The sequence below is a fragment of the Dryobates pubescens genome, chromosome 25 (genome assembly GCF_014839835.1).
Source record: "Dryobates pubescens isolate bDryPub1 chromosome 25, bDryPub1.pri, whole genome shotgun sequence".
NCBI lineage: Eukaryota > Metazoa > Chordata > Aves > Piciformes > Picidae > Dryobates > Dryobates pubescens.
In genome coordinates, this window is record NC_071636.1 from 11,425,475 (window position 1) to 11,451,986 (window position 26,512).

Below are 26,512 nucleotides of genomic sequence, written 5' to 3' on the forward strand. Positions count from 1 at the left end.
AGGTGCCCCAGGGGTGCCAGTGCCTGTGGGGAACCAGCTGCCTGAAGGGGTTAGCTGAAGCAGAAACCCAGAGTTGTGGTGCCCAGTAGGTGCCCCAGGGGTGCCAGTGCCTGTGGGGAACCAGCTTCCTGAAGGGGTTAGCTGAAGCAGAAACCCAGAGTTGTGGTGCCCAGTAGGTGCCCCAGGGGTGCCAGTGCCTGTGGGGAACCAGCTTCCTGAAGGGGTTAGTTGGAGCTGTGTGGGGGTACCTCGGGACAGTCCGTCCTTCAGGGCATAGCTACCCAGTCCCCTGTCCTTTCACAAAGACATGAGTCACAGCAGAAACATTTTGTACCTGTGCTCTTCAAGGGAACCTTAAAAGCCACCCAAATGTTATTTATTATCTGCAGCCTGTGCATAAAGCATCGCTGCTGAGCAAATGATTGCTGCGCTGCCGCCGCCGGTGCCATCACTCATGGCAGGCACCTCCAATGCTTCTTGCTGCTCCCCAGCAGAGCCAGGAATGAGGCCTCTCCTAATTAGGGACATGCTTGTTCACAGATGATGCTCAGTCAAGCCTGGCCCCCACCTGTCAAGCCTTGGGTTTGAGGGACACTGTGCAGAATGAGGAGACCCTTTGCCTTGCACCTTCCTGAAGCCACCTGGCTTCGGTGCCCTAGGATTGGTTTGGATCCAGCTGACCAGTCTCTTGTTATGAAATGGGTAAATTCAGATTAGATGTTAGGAAGAAATTCTTCCCCATGAGGGTGGTGAGACACTGGAACAGGTTGCCCAGGAAGGTGGTAGAAGCCCCATCCCTGGAGGGTTTTAAGACTAGGATGGATGTGGCTCTGAGCAACCTGATCTAGTGTGGGGTGTCCCTGTCTATGGCAGGGGGGTTGGAACTAGATGAACCTTGAGGTCCCTTACAACCCTGACAATTCTATGATTCTATGAAATACTCCAAAGCTGGTGGGACCTTTTGGGCATGTTTCCAAAGCCATACCATGGTGTGTGCTTGGAGACAGAAGTTCTCAATACTGCAAGTGGGATATAGTGTTTGGATCTTGTTTTCCTCTGAGCTACCTGGGTAGGACCTAGATGACAGCCCTCTCATCCTTCCATCTGCAGCATGCCTATAGCCCAAGGACAAGTAGTGTGAGAACAGCATCCAAAAGCTCCTTGAAATGCTGTTTGCAAAGCACAGTTGTGTGTTGCAGCTGGTGGCCCATCGCTCACCTCCTTTTACTGCCCCTGCCTCAGTTTCCCCATTGGTAAAACTGGACCTGTCTGAAGTTCCTGTGGTATGAAAATGTTCCCACTAGTAGCTGTGGGATGTGTGTCCTGAATGCCTGAGTTTTCCCCTTGTCTGCCATGTGAACAAGAGCAGTTGCGTGCAGACTGCTGACTCTTACACAGACCTGGCAGCGTGCAGGTGCAGTGGGGGAGCACTGAGTATCTCCAGTCCTGGCAGGGCAGGAAAGGCAGTTCTCCCTGCCAGCCACAGCAAACAGCAGCATCTCTCCTAGCAAGAAGGGAAAATAACCTCTGCTTTTCCAATGTCCCATTGGCTTGCACTTGGCTGGGATGAAGCTGTTCACAACTGGCCTAGGGCAAAGCCTTGGAAGCAGCTGGGAGGGAGTGAGCAAAGGCAAATAAAACTGGTACTACAAGCACCAACCACAGCCTGTCCCTGTGTTTCTGTTGGATAAAATGTTGTGAAAGCTGTGCTCTCAGCCTGTCATTCCATGTGGCAGAGCCACAGGTGTGAGCAGCAGCCACAAGACCCAGTCCTCCCAGAGGGGTGGTGGGCAGAAGGGGATGTCAGTTGAGTAAGGCTGGAGGGAAGGAGAGGTCCTTGGTAAGAGGAGGGGGTCAGCACCCTCATCTTTGGCTCTTGCTTTTGTGCTAGTCATTGCTGTTTGCCCAGCCACTGTGATCTGGTCTGTACACAGGTGGTGCTGCATAATTACAGCTTGTTGTGCCATAACAGCTAACAGTGTGCATAGATGTGCAGATTTGTTATTATTTAAATCAGCATTTGGGGCATGGAGAGACCTGGTAAAAATCAAGTTCTGCCTTGCATGGGTGCTGAATAATTGGAATCCCTCTGATGCAAAGAATAATCTGTAGGTTTGTTTGGCTTCTGCTTTGTTCTGGTTGTTTTCTGCAGCACTGCTTTGGTCTCAGGTCATGATTAATACTAGTTCTCACTGCAAGCAGAGTCATCCTGGTAGCCACAGGAAAATGCCCTGGACTAGTCAGAGCAGGTTAAATTACTCATTTCAGTTGGTTTGTTTTAATAATTAAAGAGTTTTTGTCATGTTTTGCAAAGTGTCCAATGCTTTGTGGTGGTGGCTTTTACTTCTTGTTGTTGTTGTTCAGTGGGCAATTTCTTCCAGCTCACCAGCCTGTGGGGTACTGAAGAACTTCTGCAGGGTTCCCAGTGTCTGCACTGAGGGCTGGTCACCCGAGAGCTCTGGGTTTATTGCTTCCTTTGAATTAATAGCCTTGCTTGTGAACAGAAAGCTCCCTTTTTCTCCTGTTCACCAGCTGCCCACAGCATCAATAATTGTTCCAAGAGGCTTGTACAGCTAATAGAAAGGACCTGTCAACAAGAAAAGCTCATTGTAATGCTGCTGCTTTAAAGAGATTGGGGGAAGCAGCAAAGCCAAGCAGGTAGCAAATGTGTTGTTCCTGCAGTCACATAGATCCAGAGGCAGGAGACATAAGTGGGGCTTAATTCTCTCCCAAATGGATGCTCTATTTCACACCACAGCATGGCTTCTGATTTATGGATTTCCTAACACCACAATATTTTCATTGCTAAACCTAAATGGGAAGATTCAGCTAAGACCTGATCTGACAGCTGCTGAGGTAAACAGAGGGACTGTGGCTGTTGTGAACAGCCCTTGGACCAGTCCTAGCACAGAGTAGGGCGGTAACAACATTTGAATTTCCAGTTTGCAGAGTACTGGAGAATTTCTACAATCTTTTGAAAGGGATATATTGAGCCATGCTGTGAACATATTTAAACAGGCAGTCTCTTTCCTGAGGTTGTCTTGATAACCAAGCCTACCTAGCTGGAGGGAAGTGTGATGCTATAAAGGGGAGGAAGAAAGCCACTGATCTCCCAGCTAGTGAGCAGAGGAAAAGATGTGCAGCTGAGCTGATTTATCAAGGTACAATGTTGTTGGCTGCTTTAGATGGATGAATAGTTCAGCTGTGCTGGAGATCAACTCTGAAGCCTGGAAGGGAGGCTGAGAGCTGTGAGTGAGGACGTGGACAGGCCAAGGTAAACTTGGTGTCAGTGGTCATGCTGCAGAGAGGAGGTCAGGTCTGGAGTCCATCCTGGAAAAGACACTGTCCTATTAAAAGAGCCAATAAATGAAGTTAGGGAGATTTGTTTTGATGTATAGCAGTCTGTTCAGTTAGCTGCCAGCCATGGTTTGTTTAATGACTGAAACAGAGAGTAGGAGCTCATCTCAGAGAGGCCAGGAGAGAATATAGATTACCGCCGGTGTGCTCTCAATGCGCCATTGACTTTCCCTGCGTACCGTGAGCAAACGTGCTGTGGGGGTCCAATGAGAGGGGCAGGCTCATTAGACAAAGGCAGGACCTCTGAAGTCACACCCTAGGAGAGCCTTGCTGTGTATTCTCACTTTGGTAAAGAGCAATTTGTACCTCTTTTAAAAGAACTCATCATTTTCTTGCTCATCTTGGTCCCAGTCCAGCTGGAAGACAGGAGGATTTGGAAGTCCTCTGCATAGCCTGCTTGGGTGATGTCAGCAGCCCCATCGTGGATACTCAGGAGGCTCAAAGATTGTAATAAGATGTCCAAACATCTGTGTGCTGAGATGAAACTAACCCCCAGAGACCTCATCTTGCAGACCTTCCCCACTGTGTGTGGGGCAGGAATCCCAGCTCCCATGGTGGAGGGGATTCAGGGAGCCTCCTGACTCAGGATTCCCCTTGGGCAAGGGACAGTAACTGCCTTCCCTGTCCATCCTTCTGCCGTAAGGATGAGGCAAGGTAGAGGAGTGGGGGGAGAGGAGAGTCAAGGCACATTCTGTTCCCTCTGTCCATCTTCAGCAGCTGTTTCCTGAGGATCACTGCCCAGCTGGCTCTGCACGCAGCAGCCCCCGGCAGCTTTGGAGTCCAATGTGCCTTGTGCAAAATCAGCCAGGAAACCATGGTCATTCCTGTGTCCTGTGCCCAGAAAACCCTGGATTTGCAAAGTCTTGGCTTTGATTTTTCTTCATACAGAGAGGATGTGATTTCAGGGATGAGGCAACTTCTCACCGTGATTTACTGCGCTTGCTGAGCAGGGAAACCTCTTCCCTGGCTACGTGTAGACAGTGGTTGGGTACACAGGGAAGAGAGTTCTCCTGGGCTTAAAAATGCTGCAAGAACTGTATCTGGTAACACAAATTTAACCCTTTCACACCAAATCAGAGGTTAGATTTGATCCAATCATGCCTGCAGGTGTACTCGGGGCACAGCAGTGGGCAGGAGGTGTGTGAGGGGATGTGCTCCCTGGGTCTAGGCACCCACCAGCTGCCAGGCTCCAGCACAAAGGGGAGTCAGCACCCAGGAGAAATACCAGTGTGGAGTTTTGTGTAGGCTATGAACTCTGCAGATCATCAAGTGCAGACTCTTCAAGAACAGAGGGTGGCAGGTCTCATGGTTTGCTTTCCACTTGCTCCATCTCTCATGCTGGAGCTGGGCTTTTTTCCTCCACCCAGCTTGGCCACTGTCAGTCCTACCTGGACTCATCAGCTGAGGCTGTACTCTGGTTCATCCTGTGTAAATAGAGCTAGAGTGAGCCTATGAATTAACTCAACAGCAGCCATGCTCCATCATGCAGATGAAGCTGGGCACAGCCTAGGGACCAGCAGCACAGATGCTCTAAAGTGGATTTTAAAGCAGATCCGAACGCCGCTGCCGGTATTTATGTGCCATATGTTGCAGTGGTAATTACTTACTATGCTTCTCAATGGACTAGAGTATTGGGGTTGTTTAGGGCCCCCCAGTGATGTGGTTGGCCTCCAGGCCCACCAGAGGACTTAAACTTGTCGCATTTTTATTTCTTGTGCAGACGTTGGCACTTTTCTTTGTAGTGAGCAGAGGCTGGGAGTGTTCAGGGAGGGCCAAATCCCGTGTTTGGTGTTCAGCACAGCATCCAGCTGGTGGCATCCATCAGTGGGACCCAGTGCTGTCAGGGCAGAGCCTCCTGTGCCCGCCACAAGAGCCTTCAAACCACACCTGCATGAAAAGAGCAGGATTGTTTTCGTTTAGCAGTGAGTTACATGGTTTAGCACTGTTTGCAGCAGGATAAAAAAAAAGCTAATTCAGCCATTTAGCTAACTTGCCATCACAGTTCACCAGACTGTTACACACCAGGACTTCCTTCTTCCCCTTCCTAAATAACTCACTGATGAAAAAGGATGTTTTGCCACGACAGGCAGCATTGTGCAAAACTTAAACCAAAAATCTGCTGCTGTTGAAGCTCCCTTTTGCTGATGGTCATGGGGAGTTTCAATTACACAGACATTTTTTGCATTGTTCATTGCCTCTGAGTGGAAATTTGTAGGATGTGCTGAAAAGCCTCCAGTGATTGAAGACCTCCCTAAAGCCCTGATGTGTTAAATCTGCACCAAGAAAAAAATAGACATTTCTGTTGAAAATATGAAAACAAACTGTGCTTTGTTTATGTGTTTTGTTGCTTTTTCTCACTCTGAGAAGCAACTCAAACCAGCTGTAGGAAACGTTGAGCGCTGCACTGTTCTGCCTGCCTTCTATGAGCAGGAATTGGTTCTTTGATCTTCAGTTCAAAGAGGTTGAAAAGGCTGTTTCTGTGGTCTGCAGAGAATTTCCTTCTGCATCACATCTTCATTAACTCTGTGTTTGAGGAAGGGTTTTGGTACCCATCCAACCAAAGAGATGCTTATGCCTTGTGTAACATCTGCTCCAGAGTGGGTGAAGTTTGCCACCAAATCAACACAACCTTCTGCCACACTCGCCTTGTGAAGGACATCATCCCCCAACACCCAGGACAGCAGTAACACGAGCCCTGCCATTGAGTGTTTGAGGCTACAAGCAAGACATGGTCACATCCAAGAAGACCTGTGTACAGCCAAGCTGGCATTCAGTTGCTGGTTGGCAAGTGAGCTGCACTGGAGCAGAGGTTTTCTATCCACTGGATCCTTAATGACCTGGATGTCCCAGGTCCAATGTCATCAAGTGGTATGATTTGCCCCTTACCCAAGGGACCTGCAGTCTTCAGGACATGTAGGTTGTGACCTTTTACAGTGCCACTGTTGCTAACCTAATTAAGGAAATTATTTGGAGCTGCATGAAGAGGAGGGCAACAAAGCTGGTGAGGGGTCTGGAGCACAAGCCGTGTGAGGAGTGGCTGAGGGAGCTGGCGTTGTTTAGCTTGGAGAAGAGGAGGCTCGGGGGAGACCTTATTGCTATCGGAAGGGAGGTTGCAGCCAGGTGGGGATTGGTCTCTTCTCCCAGGCAACCAGCACTAGAACAAGAGGTCACAGTCTCAAGCTGTGCAGGGGGAAGTTTAGGCTTGAACTTAGAAAGTTCTTCACATAAAGAGCGTTTGGCCATTGGAATGTGCTGCCCAGGGGGGTGGGGGGGCTGACATCCCTGGAGGTGTTTAAGAAAGGACTGGATGAGACACTTAGTGCCATGGTCTAGTTGATTCAGTAGGGTTGGGTGATCGGTTGGACTTGATGATCTCCCAGGTCTCTTCCAACCTGGGTGATTCTGCGAAGTCCTAGCCTGGATTCTGTGCACAGTGCTCACTCCAATTAAGCTGCCGCTTGGATTCGAGCGACTCCTCCAGCGGCAGCTAACGAAACCGGTTCAACGTCAACCCAAATGCTGCTTGTAAGGCAAGCTGCAGTGTTTGCTCCTAATGAATTAATCAGTTGATTACTTGCGTGTGATAGCTCATTAGAGAGGTGCGTGGCAACCTCGGGAAGGAGCTGGTTGGCTTTGGTGGCCCGGAGGCTGCTACATGGCAGGAGCACGTTCCTGGGAGTACTGCAGCACCATATGGGTTGCTCTAATTAATGGGTGCTGCTCCTTTGATCTCAGGAAAATGACTGCAAAAATCTGAATGCTGCAAACCTAGGAAAACTCAAAACAACCAAAAGCGATTTCCCTTTAATCTGCTTTGTGGTGGCAATGGTTAATATTTTTTTTAACCTTTTTTTTTTTTTTTGGTAATTTTTTTTTTTTATAATTTGAAAAGCTTCCACTCTATTTAGTGGTAGCTGCAGAGATAAAGTGAAATGTAATTTGGAAATTAGTTCCAGCTGTTTGAGTTGGAGCTTTATTTTAGTAATCTGGGTCATTAATTTTTCTTCCCCTGCGTGTGCAGAACACGACTGCACCCAGCACTCGGGGTTTAAAGGGGCTTCCAGCTGAAAGGCAGCTTCCAAAGACCTTTCCTCCCTGGCTGACTCTGCAAATACAAAGCCTGTTTCTCTGTGGTTAGCTGACGTGGAGGGCAGGAGTTGAGCGGTGGAGGTGAGTGCTGGGGTGGCTTGCTGCATCTGGAATATTGATTCTGTCCAGTTCTGGGCCCCTCAGCTCAAGAAAGACAGTGAGCTGCTTGAGAGAGTCCAGCACAGAGCCATGAGCACACTGAGACACCTGAATGTGTCCAGAGAAGGGCAACAAGTCTGGGGAGAGGCCTCGAGCATAAGCCCTATTTGGAGAGGCTGAGGGAGCTGGGATTGTTTAGCCTGGAGAAGAGGAGGTTCAGGGCAGACCTTATTGCTGTCTACAACTACCTGAAGGATTGTTGTGGCCAGGAGTGGGTTGGTCTCTTCTTCCAGGCAACCAGAACAAGAGGACACAGTCTCAAGCTGCGCCATGGGAAGTTTAGACTTAAGGTGAGGAGAAGGTTCTTCACTGAGAGAGTTGTTAGCCATTGGAATGGACTGCCCATGGAGGTGGTGGAGACATCATCCCTGGAGGTGTTCAAGAGGGGATTGGACATGACACTTGGTGCCATGGTTTAGTCATGAGGTCTGTGGGACAGGTTGGACTTGATGATCGTCGAGGTCTCTTCCAACCTTGGTGATTCTGTGATAGGGGAATGGAACATCTTCTGTACAAGGAAGAGTCTGAGGGAGCTGAGGGCTCTTTAGCTTAGAGAAGAGGAGACTGAGAGGTGACCTCATCAATGTTTATAAATATGTAAAGGGTGAATGCCAAGAGGGTGGAGCCAGGCTCTGCTCTGTGGTGCCCAATGATGGCACAAGGGGCAATGGGTGGAAGTTGAGGCATAGAAGTTTCATGTAAATATGAGGAAAAACGTTTTCACTGTGAGGGTGACAGAGCACTGGAACAGGCTGCCCAGGGGGATTGTGGAGTCTTGGACTGTCCTGAAAATTCAGAAATTTTAGTATACCTACATTCAAAGAGTCTCTGGAGGTGTGTTGTAAGTCCCTGTGAGTGTGGCTCCTCCATGCAAAGAGGCATCTGGAGCAGTGCCAGCGGCTGTGGCATGGGCCAGGGAGAGGTGCCACAGGAATCACAACTGATAGCCCTTACAGGCTGTGTGGATGCTACTTGCACCCCTGTCAACAGGAGCATGAATTTAAACCCAGTTTCTTCCACCGGTGTGGATAGAGTGGGGATGGAGCCAATCTGGGAGTCTGGGCTGCTGGTGCAAAGCTCAAGGTCCAGTCTAGGGACCTGCAGAGGAGTTGGGGTAAACCTCTGCTCCTCTCGGCAATGTGTCAGGAAAACCGAGAACAGATCTGTATCCCTGAGCAGAGGCAGTGCTACAGACTCTGCAGGATTAAGGCTGGGTTTTCCCCCTGTATGTTTATGCAACATCAAGCCAAAAAAAAAAAGTACCCTGATTTTGTTGGTGCTAAGCTTTAGAAACATGGTCATTATAATAATGCAAGAGCAGGCAGAAGCATGGAACTGGCTGGGTAGAGTTTTTCTGCTTATCCTGATTTCTGTTCTGCTGTTTATCCTGTTTATCCTCTCCTTGTTATCCTGAACTAGTTTGTCGTCTTGTAAATGCCAACCTATGACCCTTAAAAAGAAATCATTAGGAGGAAAACTTGCTGACTGAGTCTTCTTTCTTTGCCTGTGGCAGTTGAATAAGCCCATCAGCTTATATAATATTAATATTTGTAAAAGCAAACCTACAGAGCTCATAAATCTTCCATAAAAGAGGGACAGTATCTATATCTATTTTAAAATGAAGCAGGTAAGTAGCTTCTAGGACAAAAGGGTATTGGTACAAAGGAAGTGGATAGATGAAAGAAATGAAATTGCCATTTTAATCTGAAAATTAGCTCTGCAAAAGTGATACCAGAAACTTCACAGCTGCTGGAACCAGCCTTTTGTTCTGGGTCATCACTTTGCCCTCACAAGCCCCAGTCCCTGGCTGCAGCATCATTCTCTGGTATTCCATTCCACTGGGTTAAGGAGTGAAAAAAAGAGCCTGAAACTGAAGTAAGTTTGCAGAGGAGACGACTTCATTGCCGTTCTTCCTAACTTTGTGCCTTCTTCTAAAGAGGGGCAAGGGGGGCAACAAAAAGGATTCTGCAGTTTTGGATTCTATTAACCATTTTTTAAGGCAAGAAGCTGCCTTTCCCCCATTATGCCTCAGTGGTATGGCAACTCAGACAAGAGCAAAATAATATTAGCTTATTTTTAGCCAACCAAGTGAGCAATCTGTCCCCAAACACACATGTGGAGCAGCTCCATGGAGGGACAACACTGCTGCATCACCATTAACACAGTTCCCTTTGAAAGGGCTTCGAAGTGTTTGCTTTAAGACATCTTTTATTTGGTGAAGATTGTAGAGTTATATGGGAAGGAAAAACTCTTTTCAGGTTTTCCTCGTTTTTTGGGATGTGTTGTCTTGGCTGGTCTGATGAGATCACAGGGGATGGGACATGGGGAGCACCCACAGAGCCTCTGGTCCTGGTGCCTCTGTCCCAGGAGTTGAGCATGTTGCTTTTCCCCTCTGCCTAGGACACAAGTCCCGGCATCCAGAGTGGGGAAGGGTGGGATTTCCAGTCCCACAGAGGGACAATGCTTTGTCAATAAACCTCCTGCCTGTATATTTGAAGGGGCATATCCATGCCTCTGCTCGGTGCTGAGCAGCCTGAGGGCTCTTGCTGGCAGCTGTGTTTATCTGGTGCAGTGGAGGGGAGGTGCAGATGGGTGGATGTCTGTGGATGTTTTTGCATTCCTTTTTTTCTTTCTTCTTTCCTTTTTTTTTTTGGTTTTGTTTTTGTTTCCCATGGCCCTGACCACAATTGGAAAGCTTTAATTCTATATTGCAAAGTGATGCAGCTGGATCAGAATATTCACTGGCTTGGACCAGTGGACTGGGCTTGGACCCTCCAGCTCTCCCCACCCCCATCTTTGCCAGCACTGGTGAAGTCCGTGATGTGGTCCACTTTTGGTGATGGCAGAAAAGCACTTTGGCTAGGTGACAGTGTTGAGCAGACAAGACCAATAGATGGGGTACTAGGAAATACCATTACAAGTTACCACCAATGGAAGTGTTTAAAAAGAGACTGGATGAAGCACTTAGTACCATGGTTTAGTTGATTAGATGGTGTTGAGTGATAGGTTGGACTTGATGATCTCAAAGGTCTTTTCCAACCTGGTTAATTCTGCATCAGAAATACTGTGGCCAGCAGGATCAGGGAAGTCATTGTGCCCCTGTACTCAGCAATGGTTAGGCCAGACCTTGAGTCCTGTGTCCAGTTCTGAGCCTCTCAATTTAAGAAGGACATTGAGACTCTTGAATGTGTCCAGAGAAGGGCAACGAGGCTGGGGAGAGGCCTCAAGCACAAGCCCTATGAGGAGAGGCTGAGGGAGCCGGGGTCGTTTAGCCTGGAGAAGAGGAGGCTTGGGGGAGACCTTCTTGCTGTCTACAACTACCTGAAGGGAGGGTGTAGCCAGGAGGGGGTTGGTCTCTTCTCCCAGGCAACCAGCACCAGAACAAGAGGACACAGTCTCAAGCTGCACCAGGGGAAGTTTAGGCTCGAGGTGAGGAGAAAGTTCTTCACAGAGAGAGTTGTTAGCCATTGGAATGTGCTGCCCAGGGAGGTGGTGGAGTCACCATCCCTAGAAGCGTTCAAGAGGGGATTGGACATGGGCACTTGGTGCCATGGTTTAGTAGTCATGAGGTGTTGGGTGACTGGTTGGGCTTGATGATCTTTGAGGTCTTTTCCAACTTTACTGATTCTCTGATTTCATGAATTCTGTAAGTATTTTATAGGTGGGGAACTAAGGGCCAGAGACACAATGAGATGATTCCTACAAAAACCCAGCTGGGATCCCATGAGCCCCAGACCAAGGCACATACCCCAGGCCATGACGTGAGTCATGTAGCGCAGCCGCGCTCGTTCCTACCTCACCTCAGAGCAGGAAGATTGGCTCAATCTGGTTGTTTTTTTTTTACTGAAGCAATACTTATTTATCTTTTTTGCCTTTTAAAATGAGGAGTTGCTGAAGCTGAATCTTCTCATGGGATTGGGTCAATTCATTTAGCACAGCACATTTTTGAGGGAAAGTTTTTTATCGTGCCAGCTCAGGCAAGAAATATGTGCAAAGAATTTTAGCATTCAGCTCAAACCACTATCTCATTTAAACATTTTAAGCTAATGAGAGTTGGCCCCCCCTGAAAAAATAAAAGGTACTTTTTTATTCAAAAGAGAGAGAAAAAAAAATGACAGGAAGGGAATGTGTCAAAGTGATCTCAGTGGAAAACGTTTTCATATCTTTCATGGATGGAAGTTTGTAAGTTTAGATTTTGTTCTAATTAGGACAAGAAACTATCTGAAAAGCTTTCACAGGGTACATGGATAATTAGCCAGACAATTCCTGATGATCTTTCTCATCTCCAAGTCCAGCTGCATTTTCCCTAATGAAATTTTCTGCCACGGCAAAGGCGGGATGTGAAAGTTCAATATTACAGGTCAGCCTTGTTTACCAGGAGAGAGGAAACCATCCAGAACATGGGCACTGGAGAAGAGGTGAACATGAGCAATATCACAGATGTCCACAAAATTATGGAGTAAGGCCTGATAAACCTGATGCTCTACCTGAAAAATCATGTGCAGGAAAATCAGTGCTTGCAAGGTGGATCAGGTGAAGGGCTTGTGGTATCTGCCAATTCCTTCCATCTTTTCTTTAGGGAGTCCTTCTGATTGCTCTGGGGTGTCCAGCTGTGTTTGTGCTTTTTCTGCTGGTTAAGGAGGAGAGAGGAGATCTGCCCCTGGCTGCAGCCAGAGCAGCAGGACCTTTGCTGGACCTCACCCTCCCTTTGCTTTCCCCACCCTTTTGCAGCCACCTCCAACTCCAGGAGAACCTGAGCAAAACTGAGTTCTGTACACCTGTGGTGTAGCATCAGCCGCCCTGTCATTAGAGAATAAATGACACTGTCTCCATGGCTGGGGAAGAAACCAAATTAAATCCCCCCATGCTCAGCAATTGATGGGCCAGCTGCTGAGCTCTGTGTCACAGCTGATTTCTCATGAACCATCAAGGGCCAATTGTATCTCTAATTTCTGTCACAAATGTTTTTGCTGTGCGAAGGGACACACAGGAGCAGGGAAAGGAGGAGAGAGTGCTGGCCTGGCCTTGAGCCTGATGGTGCAGGAGGGCTGCATCCAGAATGGTGTGGCCAGCAGGACCAGGGACACGATCGTGCCCCTGTACTCGGCTCTGGTGAGGCTGCAGCTCAAGTACTGGCTTCAGTTTTGGCCCCCCACTAAAAGAAGGACACTAAGGTGCTGGAGTGTGTCCAGAGAAGGGCAGTGAGGCTGGTGAGGAGTCTTGAACACAAACCCTGTGAGGAGCAGCTGAGAGAACTGGGGTTGATCAGCCTGGAGGAGGCTGAGAGGAGACCTCATTGCTGTCTACAACTCCCTGAAAAGAGGTTGGAGCCAGGTGGGGTCGGTCTCTTCTCCAAGGTGACAAGTGATAGGATGAGAGGAAATGGCCTCAGCCTGCACCAGGGGAAGTTTAGATTGGGTATTAGCAAAAATTTCATCACCAGAAGAGTTATCAGGCATTGGACCAGGGTGCCCAGGGAAGTGGTGGAGTCACCATCCCTGGAGGTGTTCAAAAGATATTTGGATGAGGAGCTTAGGGACAGTTGCATACAGGGAGATGTTTGGTTATGGTTGGACTCAGTGATCTTTAGGTCTTTTTCAGCCAGGTAATTCTTTGATTCTACGCTGCTACCATGCTCCTAGCAAGGTGGTACTTAATGGGGTTGTATTAAGCAACAAGAAATGGCCAGAGAACCTAAAAGAAGGCAACTATGAGGGAGGGTCAGTAGGGAAGCAAATTCCCAGTGGGAAACCTGGCACAGAAGACCACATTCCCCAATAGGCACCCATACCAAGCGTGGAGGGGTCGGTTGTAAAGCTCTGTAAGTGTGAAATTGTTTACTTTGGCTTGCCAGAGCGGGGCTGGGGGTGCTGTGGCATTCAAGGTGGCTGCTGCAGGTGACACCAACCTGTGAGGCACTCAGTTTGTAGCCATGGGCAGGTACCAACTTCTGCCACTAATCTATGATAAATTAGTGGTGTATTGACCGTGGTGGAAGTCTGGATCAATACCAGTCTTGAAGAGGCTCAACAGATCAATGTTTCTTAGATACAGATAGAGGAAATAGAGGGTAGGTATTTATGGCGTTCCCTGCATGTGGCATTATCATTCTTTGCTGATCCTTCTGCTGAGGGAGGGGAGTGAGTGGGAAGGTAAGAAAGGATTTAGAAAGATAATTCAGCAGGCATTTAAAAAGCATTTGTAAGGAGGTGCTTTATGAAGAGAAAGATCTTCAGAATCACAGTATCACAGTATAACCAAGGTTGGAAGAGACCCCAAGGATCATCAAGTCCAACCTGTCCCAACAGACCCCACAACTAGACCATGGCACCAAGTGCCACGTCCAATCTCCCCTTGAACACCTCCAGGGACGGTGACTCCACCACCTCCCTGGGCAAAAAAATGTATTGTTCTTTGGGAGACAAATTCCTATCAAATAGTGGTCTTGGGTTTAGTGAGGCTACCATGGTAGGAGCTGTGCTTGCTCAGGCTTTCCCAAAGAGGGACACATGGGTGTTTCCCAGGTCCCCACTGCTTTCTGGTGGTGGAGTTACCCACACCTGACTACATGCTTTAAGGCAAGGAGGTGGTTAAACCAAGGCATGTGGAAATGGTGGAGAGGAGGGCATAGATTAAAAACCACTTATTTCTCTTAAGCAGATCAGGCAGCCCTGTCCAGGGGCTGCGAGGGACAGGTTTCAGCTTCGCCAGCAGCCAGTCCTGGCACTTCTGCTGCTGCTGCCACCGGGGTGAGCACAATTCTGCTGATTCATCCTCTTGAACAAAACAATCCACACTTAAGAAACTTGTCACTGTCATCAATGGGATTTTCTTATGGTGTTTTATTTCCTGATCCATATTTTTGTCTCTTTGATTGTTTTTTTAACAATGGGGGCCTTCAATCACCAGCAATTATTTTGGCCACATTTTAGGAGAAGACTATTGCAGGGGTTTCCTGTGCTCCCTGTCCCCATACCTTTCCCTGCCCTGGTGGAAAGGCAATGGCACCACTGGGAACCCACCAGGTCTTGCTGGGGTGGCATTTTGGTTCCTGGAAACCAAGAATTTGTAGTGGCAGTGCTCATGTTTCCTGGGAACTGGTGGGAAGGTACCAAGCCAAGGTCTCACTGAATGTGGTGGCCTCTGAGGAAGCAGCTTGGCATGGAATGGATCCATGGTGTTTTTCCTCAGAGGATTTAGTTTTGTGTCTTCATCTCCATGTCCTAGCTTGTCTGCAGTGGGTGAGTGGAACCTCTGCCAAGGTTTGCATCCTTAACATACTACATTCCCAAAGCTTGGCCATCCCAAGAGTGCACAAACTGGAAAACAGCAGGAGTTTGCAGCAGGTCCATTAATGTCACAGCAGGATGATGGCATTGTGACAGACCAGCTGAAGGGGTCCAGGGAGCAGGCACAGCCCTTGTGCCAGCATGAGGACGTGGGAGGACTTGCACAGGATTTGGCCACAGAGGTGTTCCCTGCACCAGGCAAAGATGGGCAAACCCAGCCTTGGCTGGAGATCAGGGAGACAACAGACAGGGCTCCCACTGGAAGTGAGGTCCTGAGGGGAGTGGCATTGCCTGGCCCTTGTGAGGGGCAGTTTTCATCCCCTCACTATGCTCAGCCCTGTAAGAGGTGGGCAGTAGGAGCTGCCCTTGTCCACAGGGAGAATCCAAGGTGCCTGTGTAACCACTGGGTTGGAGCTGTGCCGCCACCGCTGTCAGCAGATGGTGGGGACATTGATGTCACCTTTGGAAGGCTTGAAGGTGAGGGAATCCACCACCCAAGTGCTGTTTACGGATCCATTCATTAGCAGGGACCACGTCACTGGATGGGGCAGCTGGGCAGAAACACATCAATGGGAAGGAGATTTCCAAGTGGAACAGATGGGACCTTCAGAATGTCCTTCCCTGCAGAGGTATTTCCTTTGTTTCCTTTTCTCACCCCTCTGCTTCTCCTTGTTCCACAGGACTGGCTGACAAAATTTGGGTATCTGCCTCCTCCGGATCCCGTCACAGGACAGCTGCAGACGCAGGAGGAGCTCACCAAGGCCATCACTGCCATGCAGCGATTCGGGGGGCTCGAGGCAACGGGGGTCCTAGGTCAGTGGCTCATGATCCCTCCCAGTGCCGGGGGGTTCAGGGACAGCTCCTTGCAGGCCCGGGGAGGAGCAGGGCTGTGGTGCTGAGTTGTGGAGTAGCAGAATCTCCAGGAAAAGCTCATGTGGGGGTAACATATGGCCCAGTTTGCAGCTGTAAGAGTAATTACATGGCTCAGGTGCTTTGTTGCCTTGTGCTTTCAAGAACCTGAGGCAAGCAATTATTTCACCAGACCCACACCCCCTTGGGGTTCCTGCTGTGCTTAAAATAACTCTTGGTGTGTTCAGAAAAATAAAAAACTTTTAAAACTGAAAAAAAAAAAGGAAACAAGACAGAGAAACTGAAGCTGATAGGTTGTCCTGTTCACAGCCTTAACTGCAGCCTCACACTGAGTTGACCAAAAGCCTTGATTAAGCCTCCTAATTGGTACGCGTAGTCTGGTTTCTTCACCAGCAGGGCACAGCACGGGGGAGGGAGGAAGGTGGTGTCCCATCACCCCAGTGCTGCTCACTCCTGCCCATGACACACAGAACCACGAGGTACCTGTGGGGATGATAAGGCTCTCCTTGACTCTCACCAAGCCACAGCAGTTCCAGACACCCCCTTGTTGCCCCTGGACAGCTGAGAGCCTGTCACCCTCCCTGACACCTCTGGTGGCCAGCGGGACAGGGCAGCGGGAGGCTGCTGCCTGATGTGGCAGTCACAGCTGAAGTGACACAAGATTCCCTGGCATGGCTGGGGTCATTCCTCTCAATGTCCTCATTGAGAGAAGGAGAAAGGCAGTATTATCCTAGCCCTCAGAAGGGTGCCTGTCTTGCTCTCCTCCCCTCCCTGATGCATGGCCGCAACCTCCCACTGCATGGCCAGCTTGCTTCCGCTGCTCAGGACAGAATTGAGGAGAAGCTGCTAATTAGCAGGTTGGTATCCATCCATCCAACCATCCCCGGGGCCCCTGGCAGCCCTTCCTAATCCACTGGAGCTGGCTGTATCCCATTGCTGGGATTTTTCCTCTCCACTCTGACTTGAGCACCTGCAATTATTTCTCTTCCGCCTTCCCACAAGCTGCAGGAGGCTCAGGAGCAAGGATCACCTTTCAACCTTTCAAATGCATCTGCATTTTCCATTTTTGGAAGGGGTGTTTGAAACACACCTGGGGAGCTGCCCTGGGCAGTCCATGGACGTGGATTTACATCTGAAACCGAAGTGTTTAAGTAAAGAGGTAACACCAGCATGGAAAACAGGTGGATGAGCAACTTTCCATCTTTCAGCAGACGAGAGTGGGAGCTTTAAGCTTTCATTCAGCCTTAAAAATAAATAAGTGGAAACATGAGGATTTTCCAAATGAGCTCCTGGCTGAATAGATATAGATTATTTACATGCAAACAACTCTCTGCTTTGCCAGGGGAGCAATGGGAAATTCAGCAGAAGAGAATAATAAAAAAAATTACATTTTAAAATATACCCAAAGGTGGCCACAGGAGGTTCTCCACGCAAGGTTTTGGGATCTGTGAAGTGTCTGGTGAGAGGCAACCTGCTATCTTTTCTCCTGAAATCCAGAGAACTGACCACTGATGCTAAGAGCAGAGCTCCTGGCTTTGGGGTATGCCCCCTCACCTCCTGGCAGCCCCAGCTGCTGGGTGCTTTCAAGAAATGGGCTTTCAGCAGGAATTGCTGCTCTTTGTGGGTGCAGCTGCATGGAGGGGGCCCAGTGCCTCCAGGCTAGCACCATGGGTAGATGCTGGGGCCAGGACCTAATAGCTCTCAGGCACTGCCTTTCACTCTGCTGCCCATCCTCAGCACTTTCCTGCCCTGTTCCTCTCCAGAGATTTCTTAACCCACCATTGCCGTGATTTCCATTAATTTTTGCTACCCCCAGACGAAGCCACACTGGAGCTAATGAAGACCCCTCGCTGCTCCCTGCCCGACCTCGCCACTGTGGAGACCCGGAGGAAGCGATTCGTGCAGGCTGTCACCAAGTGGAGCAAAAGGAACTTGTCCTGGAGGTAGGAATTGATCCTCCCCTACTGACATCCCACAGTGAAAGGGTAATACCAGACCTGGGGTGAGTTTCAGGGTGATGTGTTCAAAGGTGTCCCTCTGTGCTCCCAGAACCTCACAGACTATTTAAACTCTTCTTTCGATGGTCCCAGCCTTGACTTCTTGAACCCACTCAGCCACCAGCTGGGAAAGGTGTGGATCTTGCAGGTGGATTGTCTGGGAGCTTTTTGCTGTGTGGCAGTGGTTATTGGAACATTTATCTTGAGCTCACTGGGACTTTGTGCTTTTTCAGTTTCAAGCGGCTGCCACAGAGCTGGCTTGGCACAGGAGGGGCTTCTTCTCTTGCCCCATCTGAGTCAGCGGGTTGGAAACATTTTCTGAGTAATGGAGTCACTTTTTTTTCACTCCCAGTCCTTGCCACAGGGGATTACTTTTCCCTTGACATCAAGGAGTGACACGTGTGAGTCAGTCTGAACCTGTGACACATAGAAAGAAGTTCAGGTCCCACTTCAGGTCCCAACCCTTCCAGGGTTGTCAGGCAAGCTGGTCCCTGTCCCACCAAGGCTTGTGCTTTCCAGGATTCATTTTTCCTCCCTCAAACAGCATGTCCTGCAGTGATTTTTCCTCCAAGAAAGGCAAGCACCATGAGGTACTTGTGCTCTCCTGAAAACACAAGTGGATGCTATGGAGAGATCTCATTAACAAATAAGCTTCTCTTTGATCCTGACATAGTCCCTAGAGCAAGTCCACCTCCCACTTCAGTAACTAATCTCAGCTTGGCTCTTGCTGTTGAAACGTGCTGAAACTGTGGCCTTACCAGGGATTTGATCTGTGTTCCAGCACGTTCCTCTGAGATCTTATTTTCAGAATAGATAAACATAATTCAGCTTCAGTAAGAAACAATTTTGGCTTATGGATTGCTTCTTGTGGTGAAGTGAGCCACACTGTAAAAGCTCAGCCTGTCCCCATGTCAACCAGCCCTGTCTTGATGGATAAGAAGAACAAACTTGGTATTTCAGAGACGAAAATTCCCTTTGGATGAAGCAATCAAACCTGCCCTGGTGTCCTATGAGCTGCTGGAGCCAGTGCAGTGGGCATGACTTCTGCACAGCCCTGCCCTCAGCAGCTCCTCTGAGCAAAGCTGGGCTAGATAAACCCAAGCTATGTCCCAGGTGAGCCAGGGAGTCAGGTTGAGCCCAGCTCTGAAGGTACAACCATGAATCTGGACAGACTAGCACAATGTCCGCAGTCCAGGAGGGAGAACAGCATGGAGAGGAAATGGGGTCAGGCTGCTCTGGTGAACACAGCCCTGGGATGCCCTCTGCCTCCACCCCTTTGGAAACTGCGATGCTGCAGCAAAGATTGCCATAAAAAGGGGTATAGGTCTGAGATGATTTTATATGTATGACATCAAAAAATCCATCTCCTGACAAATTCATTTCTACTTTTTATTCTCACATCCTTTCCAAGCTCTTGGCTTTTGTTCAGGGAAAGGCTGTATTTTATTACTGAGGGTTATACAAGCCAACAGAAGGCTGGAGTATTAGAGCAACTCAAAAGTCTTTACATCCAGCACTTGAGATTAAAATAGCCTTTTGGAAACTGCCATGAAATTCTGCCAAGAGAGGCAAAAAGGTTTACACAGAATAGAATAGAATAGAATAAAATAGAATAGAATAGACCAGACCAGGTTGGAAGAGACCTTCAAGATCATTGCACCCAACCTATCATCCAACACCATTTAATCAACTAAACCGTGCAACCAAACACCCTGTCAAGTCTCCTCCTAAACACCTCCAGTGATGGTGACTCCACCACCTCCCTGGGCAGCTCATTCCAGTGGGCAATCACTCCGTCTATGAAGAATTTCTTCCTAGCATCCAGCCTAAACCTCCCCTGGCACAGCTTGAGACTATGTCCTCTTGTTCTGGTGCTGGTTGCCTGGGAGAAGAGACCAATCCCCACCTGGCTGCAACCTCCCTTCAGGTAGTTGTAGAGAGCAAGAAGGTCTCTCCTGAGCCTCCTCTTCTCCAGGCTAATCAACCCCAGCTCCCTCAGCCTCTCCTCATAGGGCTTGTGTTCCAAACCCCTCCCCAGCTTTGTTGCCCTTCTCTAGACATGTTCCAGCAAGTCAACATCCTTCCTAAACTGAGGGGCCCAGAACTGGACACAGTACTCAAGGTGTGTCCTAACCAGTGCAGTGTGCAGGGGCAGAATGACCTCCCTGCTTACCTTTCACATGTTGATTGAAGACTTCAAAAGAGGCAAACCAACCCAAATTTTAGTATGCCATGCATTTAAAAGACATTGAAGAAAAACCCAAATAGTTGTGAGGTTGGAATAAATGGTTAAGCAGAGCTGTAGGAAAGGAGGATCTTAGGATAGGCACTGGCACTGATGGAGGAGACGGTGTGTGGCAAACAGAATTTTATAGGCATGCAGGCTGCTCAGATTTCTTCTTTTTACCCTGGAGTACAGCCAACCTGTGGGACTGGAGTCAAAACAGGGCAGGCTGCATACTGCACAGCCCAAGATACAGCACCGAAACATCCTTAGCCTGGAGAAGAGGAGGCTCAGAGGAGACCTTCTTGCTGTCTACAACTACCTGAAGGGAGGTGGTAGCCAGGTGGGGATTGGTCTCTTCTCCCAGGCAACCAGCACCAGAACAAGAGGACACAGTCTCAAGCTGTGCCAGGGGAGGTTCAGGCTGGATGTTAGGAAGAAGTTCTTCATAGAAAGAGTGATTGGCCATTGGAATGGGCTGCCCAGAGAGGTGGTGGAGTCACCGTCACTGGAGGTGTTTGGGAAGAGACTGGATGGGGTGCTTGGTGCCATGATTTAGTTGATTAGATAGTGTTGCATGATAGGTTGGACTCCATGATCTCAAAGGTCTTTTCCAACCTGTTTTGTTCTGCTTCATCCTATCCTATCCTATCCTATCCTATCCTATCCTATCCTATCCTATCCTATCCTATCCTATCCTATCCTATCCTATCCTATCCTATCCTATCCTATCCTATCCTATCCTATCCCATCCCGTCCCATCCCACCACAGCCTCGGACAGAGACACTCTTCTGTGCCTCATCTCCGTGGGAAGTTTCCAGGATATTGCAGCATACAAATCTTCCTTTCGTGGGGTTTATTACGATTTTATTTTGTTTCTGCCTTGCACACAGGTAGCAGGGCACTCGGAGCCGACGAGGTGGGCTGGATTTGGGATGGATTTGGGACGCAGCCGGAGCTGCAAGCTGTGGATGCCCTCTGCTGGCGTCAGTGCTGGGAGCTGCCCGCAGCCAGTTCCCCCCACCGGCAGCCTGGGTTTTGTTTTGCTAATTTTGCTTCGCTGCTTCTGGCCATGCCCCGCAGAAGGGGAATTCACAGCTCTGTCTTTTCCCAGGCACTCAACGTCTCACCGTGAAAGAAGGCAGTGTCAGGGCCATGCCCCCTCTGCATGCTCTGGACTCCCTGGGGCAGGGAGAAGCCACTGAGCTCAGCTTCCTAAATTGCTCAGGATTTTTTGTGCTGAAATCTCAGTGCAATGCTGAACTGATCTGGCTTCATCCCTCTTTAGTTAAGGATAAATCCCTGGTGCCCATCCATCCAAGCTACAGTCTTTGAAACTGCAGTGCTCAGGATGTGAGGTACTGGAGCCGGAGCAAACACAGGTGGCAGGGGAGTGGTGACATCTGTCAGTCACTGCCCACCATTACCTGCACACTGCCTGAGCTGTGGATTTACCAAGGCATGGTAGGGCAGCTGCCAGGCAGGTATATGGGGCTAATCCCCAGTACCACACTCCCATCCCCATGATGGACCCAATCCTCCCACTTTCCTCCTCTAATTGGTGACATCCTACCATGGGGACCTCCCAGCCCAACTGGGCACAGGCAGCTGTGCCACTCATTGCCTGGGGGTGATGGATGCCTGAGGGTGGCAGGACTGTGCCTTCAGGTGCAAAGCTGCTTTAGGGCTGTCCTAACATGCCCACAGCAGGCAGCTGGGGACCCTTGTAGGCAAAGCCCCAAGCAGCTGGAGCAGAGGACAGACTGCTGCCACCTTGGCATCCATGGCCAGAGCAGGTGGCATTGGTGGGGGGGTTTGATGGTTTGGGGTGGGCAGCAAAGCAGTGACTCCAGCAGGCAGCCCACAGGAGCAGCTGTTCTTCTCAGAGCCTGAGAATGTGGCTGTGAAGTTTGCTTTCACCCATCTCTTCTCCCTAAGACTGTTTATTGCTGTGCTGGCACTGACTGCAGAGAGCTGCTGGGGCCATGTGCATGTTAAAGGGCAGGGAAAGGGTTAGCACCCCAAAGTCCTTGGTCATTTTTTGCAAAGTGTTGGGAGAGATGCAGTGGCGGGTGCAAACAGCCCCATTGCTTTCTTCTTGTGGCTCTGGGGTGTTGAGGTAGCACTGAATTAGGGCTTCTGTGCCAGAGCTTGTGCCCAAGAGTGTCTGCAGGTGCTGGGAAGGTGTCTCAGTCACATCAGCAACCTTCCACCCTTTCAACTGCCCCCTTTTCCCTCTCCCCCACCCAGAAAAAAAATCAATTTGGGTTTATCAGGCAATCCTTCACCTGCTGTGTTTGGTAGCAACCAGCATTTGTTTTATTTCTCTGTGGTTTCAGGGCTGCAGAAGGGGAAGGAGAGCTTTCATCAACCAATTGATTTCTCATGCATCACTGATACTCTTCAACTTTTGTCTCTGGAAGGATGAAAACCAGAAAAGAACCTAGAAATCAAAAGAACCATTGGTGAGGGTGGCCCTCAATAGCAAACAGAGGGTAGATCACCCCTCTCTGGCCTCTGCTTATTAACCAGCCTGGACCCATAATCTATTTGGCATGGGACAAGTGAAGGAGAGAGACCCAGAGGACATGTGAAGGACTGTCAGAAGCCAGGGGAAGTCAGCTTTCATTTGTCTGTGTGGTGGTGCTGCTGCCTGGGTGAGCTCTAAAAGCGGAGCAGAAGTGCCCTCAGCATCTAGTTGTGCCACCTACAACCAGGTACCACTTGGCAGTCACCACTTCAAGCAGTGTGGCTGATGTTGCCTTGTGCAGCAGGGACAGGTCCTCTTTGGGGTGTCCCAGCACCTGGGTGGCTTTGCAGAGGGATGTGACTGACCCCACAGCTCTGGGTAGTGTTGGTAGGGTGGCTGGAGTGGGACTGAGCAGCTCTGCCCTCCATCACCTTCTCAGTGGCTTGTCAGGGACTGTCTGGGGGACAGAGCTTTCTCTCCAATTAGTCACATCAGTGTTTTGCTCAGTGTGGGGAGTCTCAGCAGGGATTAACATCCAAGAGAACAAGAGCTGCTCTCCACTGGGTACCTAACCACCCTTCACTACAAATAATAACAGTGATAATCAAGGTAGGAGGAAGCTTATTTAATCCTGTCTGCAGCTACAGGACGTTCCTCCTATTCTGTGGAACTGGGTAATGCAATGCTGATGAACATCCTATCAGCATAATAGTCTTCTCCTAATCTCATTGAAAACAATTAGCAGAGCTCTGGCAATCAAATCAGATGCTGAACTGAAAAACCCTGATGGGATTCTCTTGAAAAATAACCCTGGTAATGAATAAAGGGCGGGGGATTTTTCACTTACACCTGCAGCATGTTAATAAAATGTGGGTCAGCTCAGAGGTGCAGGACCTTGTATGAGACAGAAAATAAGTATTGATGCTCTTTCTGCCTTAATCTAACGTTTCTGGAGTCAGGGGTTGGCATGAATGTTAATAACGTTTGTCTCTTTAGACAGTGCTTTTCATCCCCTGTCCTCTTACAAGGGAGATCAGCTTTAGTGTCCTCATTCTGCAGCTGGAAAAGGAGGGAGAGAAAAGGACAGCAGCTCACATGGGCTCAAGGAGGGAAGAGTCAACAGTGTCCCCAGATCTGAGTCCCTGCCTGAGGCACCAAGAGAACACAGGTTGTAATTCCTGAGCTTTAGAATACAATGTGTTCTGCACAGGTAATGACTTGCTCAGTAGAGATTAAAGCAGCAAAGGGTTTACCTAAGTCCTGAGCAGTGCTGTGGAAGATGAAGACTCCAAGTTACAGAATATCTGGAAACCAGGTGGCCTCTTTTTTTGGACTGTTGAGGTTTGCATTCAGCCACAGTCTCTTATATACATTACAAATCACCTGAAAATTGTCTTTTCTGAAGCCATGCTTGGACTGTTTGCACCTTTCTGCTCTCTTCTTTACAAATGAGGGGGAGGGGTGTTTGAAGTCCTGCAATTGTCTGATGCTACATGGTTGCTACCTTATTTAGTTTAGTAATTAAGGGCTTTCTTTGCCTAGAATAGCTTAGAGACAGCAAAAACATAGATATGAGTAACTTAAGCTCATCTGGCTGCAATATTTTACCTGATGCACCCAGGATGGGGTTTCCAAGCTCTTCAGAGAGATTAATTGTTAGATTTCTGCATGTTCTAATGAGCCATTTGGTTTGTCCTGGATTTAATCTTCACTAGTTTTGCCCAAGTCAGAAGGTGATACCTACTTTGGGTAGCATGTCTCTGAGGGCATGGGATTTACACAGGTATTTGTGAAAGCAAGAGCATCCAAACTCAGTCAGCAGGTCATTCTTACTCCCCTTCTCTGACCATGAAGAGCTTGAGTGACCAGAGGTCCTCTTCTGACACCTGTAATTAACATCTAGAGGTTTAGCTGGGTCATTACTCCACAGTGGTGCTGGGGAGTGGTGTAATACCCAGCAATGCTCTCCTGGCTGTATTACTCAGGGGGGTAAGTGAGGTGATCACAATTGTTGCTTCAGCCTTTAAAAACCTGCCAAGCCGTGAATATTTCACGATGAACACTTTGCTTGGTGTGCTGGTGCACAAGAAATAAAGTACCCATTATTGCCAGGGTAGAGCTGGCCAGAAATTTTCCAGCAGAATTGGTTTTTTGTCAATAATCACTCAGCCAACAGGACGCTTCCCTGGAGTGTGTTTGTTTTTGTCAGAACTGTCAATGAAATATTATCTAAACATAGTCTTTTAGAAGCCAAGACGCCTTGTTGCATCCCTGTCTTTTCACCTCCTCTATTAAATCAACAATATTAGGCATTCTTTCTCAAGGTTTGGTTATAGATGGAAACATTGGTGTGGTTTTGTGGGGGTTTTCTCTCATTTTCCCCCTCTCTCTCTCAATTTTAGCTCCAAAGGGAGGTTTGAATCATACAGCTGCAGGGCAAATGCCAGCACATGGCTGGTCCCACCTGGCTTCTCGGGCAGGGCAGGGCAGAGCTGGGGGCTGTTACAGTTTGAAGGGGGAACTTAAGCCCAGATCCTGACTGCAAAGACTGGAAATAAATTACCATTGGATACAAAAGGAAAAATAATGCTAAGGTCTACGTAATTCATTGGATTGCTAATGGGAATATAGAGCAGAGGCATAAACTGTTCTTTCTCCTCTTCTTCTGTCACTTCTGCTTTCAACTTCTCTCTCTTTTTCCCTTCCATGGCCTTTCTGGGGTATCTCTGTTTTGACTACTGTGTGAGCTTCAACAAGGCCAAATGCCAGGTCCTGCACTTGGGTCACAACAACCCCAAGCAACACTACAGGGTTGGGGCAGTGTGGCTGGGGAGCTGTCCGGCAGAAAGGGACCTGGGGGTTCTAATCAACAAGTAACAAGCTGTGTGCCCAGGTAGCCAAGAAAGCCAATGGCAACCTGGCTTGTATCAAAAGTGCTGTGTCCAGCAGGACTAGGGAGGTGATTGTCCCCTTGCACTCAGCTCTGGTGAGGCCACACCTTGAGTGCTGTGTCCCGTTTTGGGCACCTCCATACAGGAGAGATGTGGAGGTGCTGGAGTGAGTGCAGAGGAGGGCAAGGAAGCTGTGAAGGGCCTGGAGAATAAATCTTACAAGCAGTGACTGAAGAAGCTGGGGATGGTTAATTTGGAAAAGAGGAGGCTGAGGGGAGACCTCATTGCTCTCTACAACTACCTGAAAGGATGCTGTGGAGAGGCTGGTGCTGGTCTCTTCTCACAGGTAATTAGTGATAAAACAAGAGGAAGTGGCCTCAAGATGCAACTGAGCAGGTTTAGACTGGGGAAAAAATTTCACACCAAGAGTGGTCAGGCATTGGAATGTGCTGCCCAGGGAGGTGGTTGAGTCACCAACCCTGGATGTGGTAAAGGTGGTTTGGATGTGGTGCTTGGGGATATGGTTTAGGGGTGAACCTTGTAGAGTAGGGTTGTCAGTTGGGCTTGGTGATCCTGAGGGTCTTTTCCAACCTGAATGTTTCTGTGATTCTGTAATGGGAGTGGGGGAGGAGGTGAAGGGGTCCCCTGGATCTGTCCAGTGGGGTCTGAGGAGTTTCTGTGTTGTCTATAAATTGTCAGTATATTGTACATATATTGTATATTTTGTACATATATTGTATATTTGGTACATCTTCATTGCATTTCATGTTTCTAGCTTGTAGTTAGCATCATTTTCTTCCAAAACCTTCTGAGCTAGTCTGGCAGATATTATTTTGGAGGTAGTTTCTCCAAATTAGTTGCAGTGGTAATTTCAACCCACCACAGGGGCCAAGGAGTGCTGATACAGCTGTAACAGCCCTAGGATAGGTGCAGCAGTGTCCTCAGCCCCTGCTCATCAAATCAATGCCTTTTCTACCAATAAGCAAGGCAAGAGCTTCTTGCCTACAGTGCTCCATCAGCTAGCCTGTCTCCTGCAAGCAATGGGCTGAAGGCATTTGGAATGTGATTTACATAAAATACATCCTTTCCTCTTCCTCTTTATGGATTGTAGGCTCAGAGACTGCTGGCAGTGTACTGGTGTCAGAGTGTAATTTATATCTCCAGC

The 26,512-nt window shown here is 48.8% G+C and overlaps 1 protein-coding gene across 1 annotated transcript in view; it reads left to right on the forward strand.

Moving 5' to 3' along the window:
- The window catches only part of MMP17 (matrix metallopeptidase 17), a 78,199-nt gene that overhangs the window by 31,100 nt on the left and 20,587 nt on the right, over positions 1-26,512 (forward strand). The window contains exons 2-3 of the mRNA XM_054173122.1: positions 15,575-15,707; positions 17,581-17,707. Coding sequence (XP_054029097.1) covers positions 15,575-15,707; positions 17,581-17,707 — 260 coding nt within the window. The remainder of the gene's footprint in view (positions 1-15,574; positions 15,708-17,580; positions 17,708-26,512) is intronic.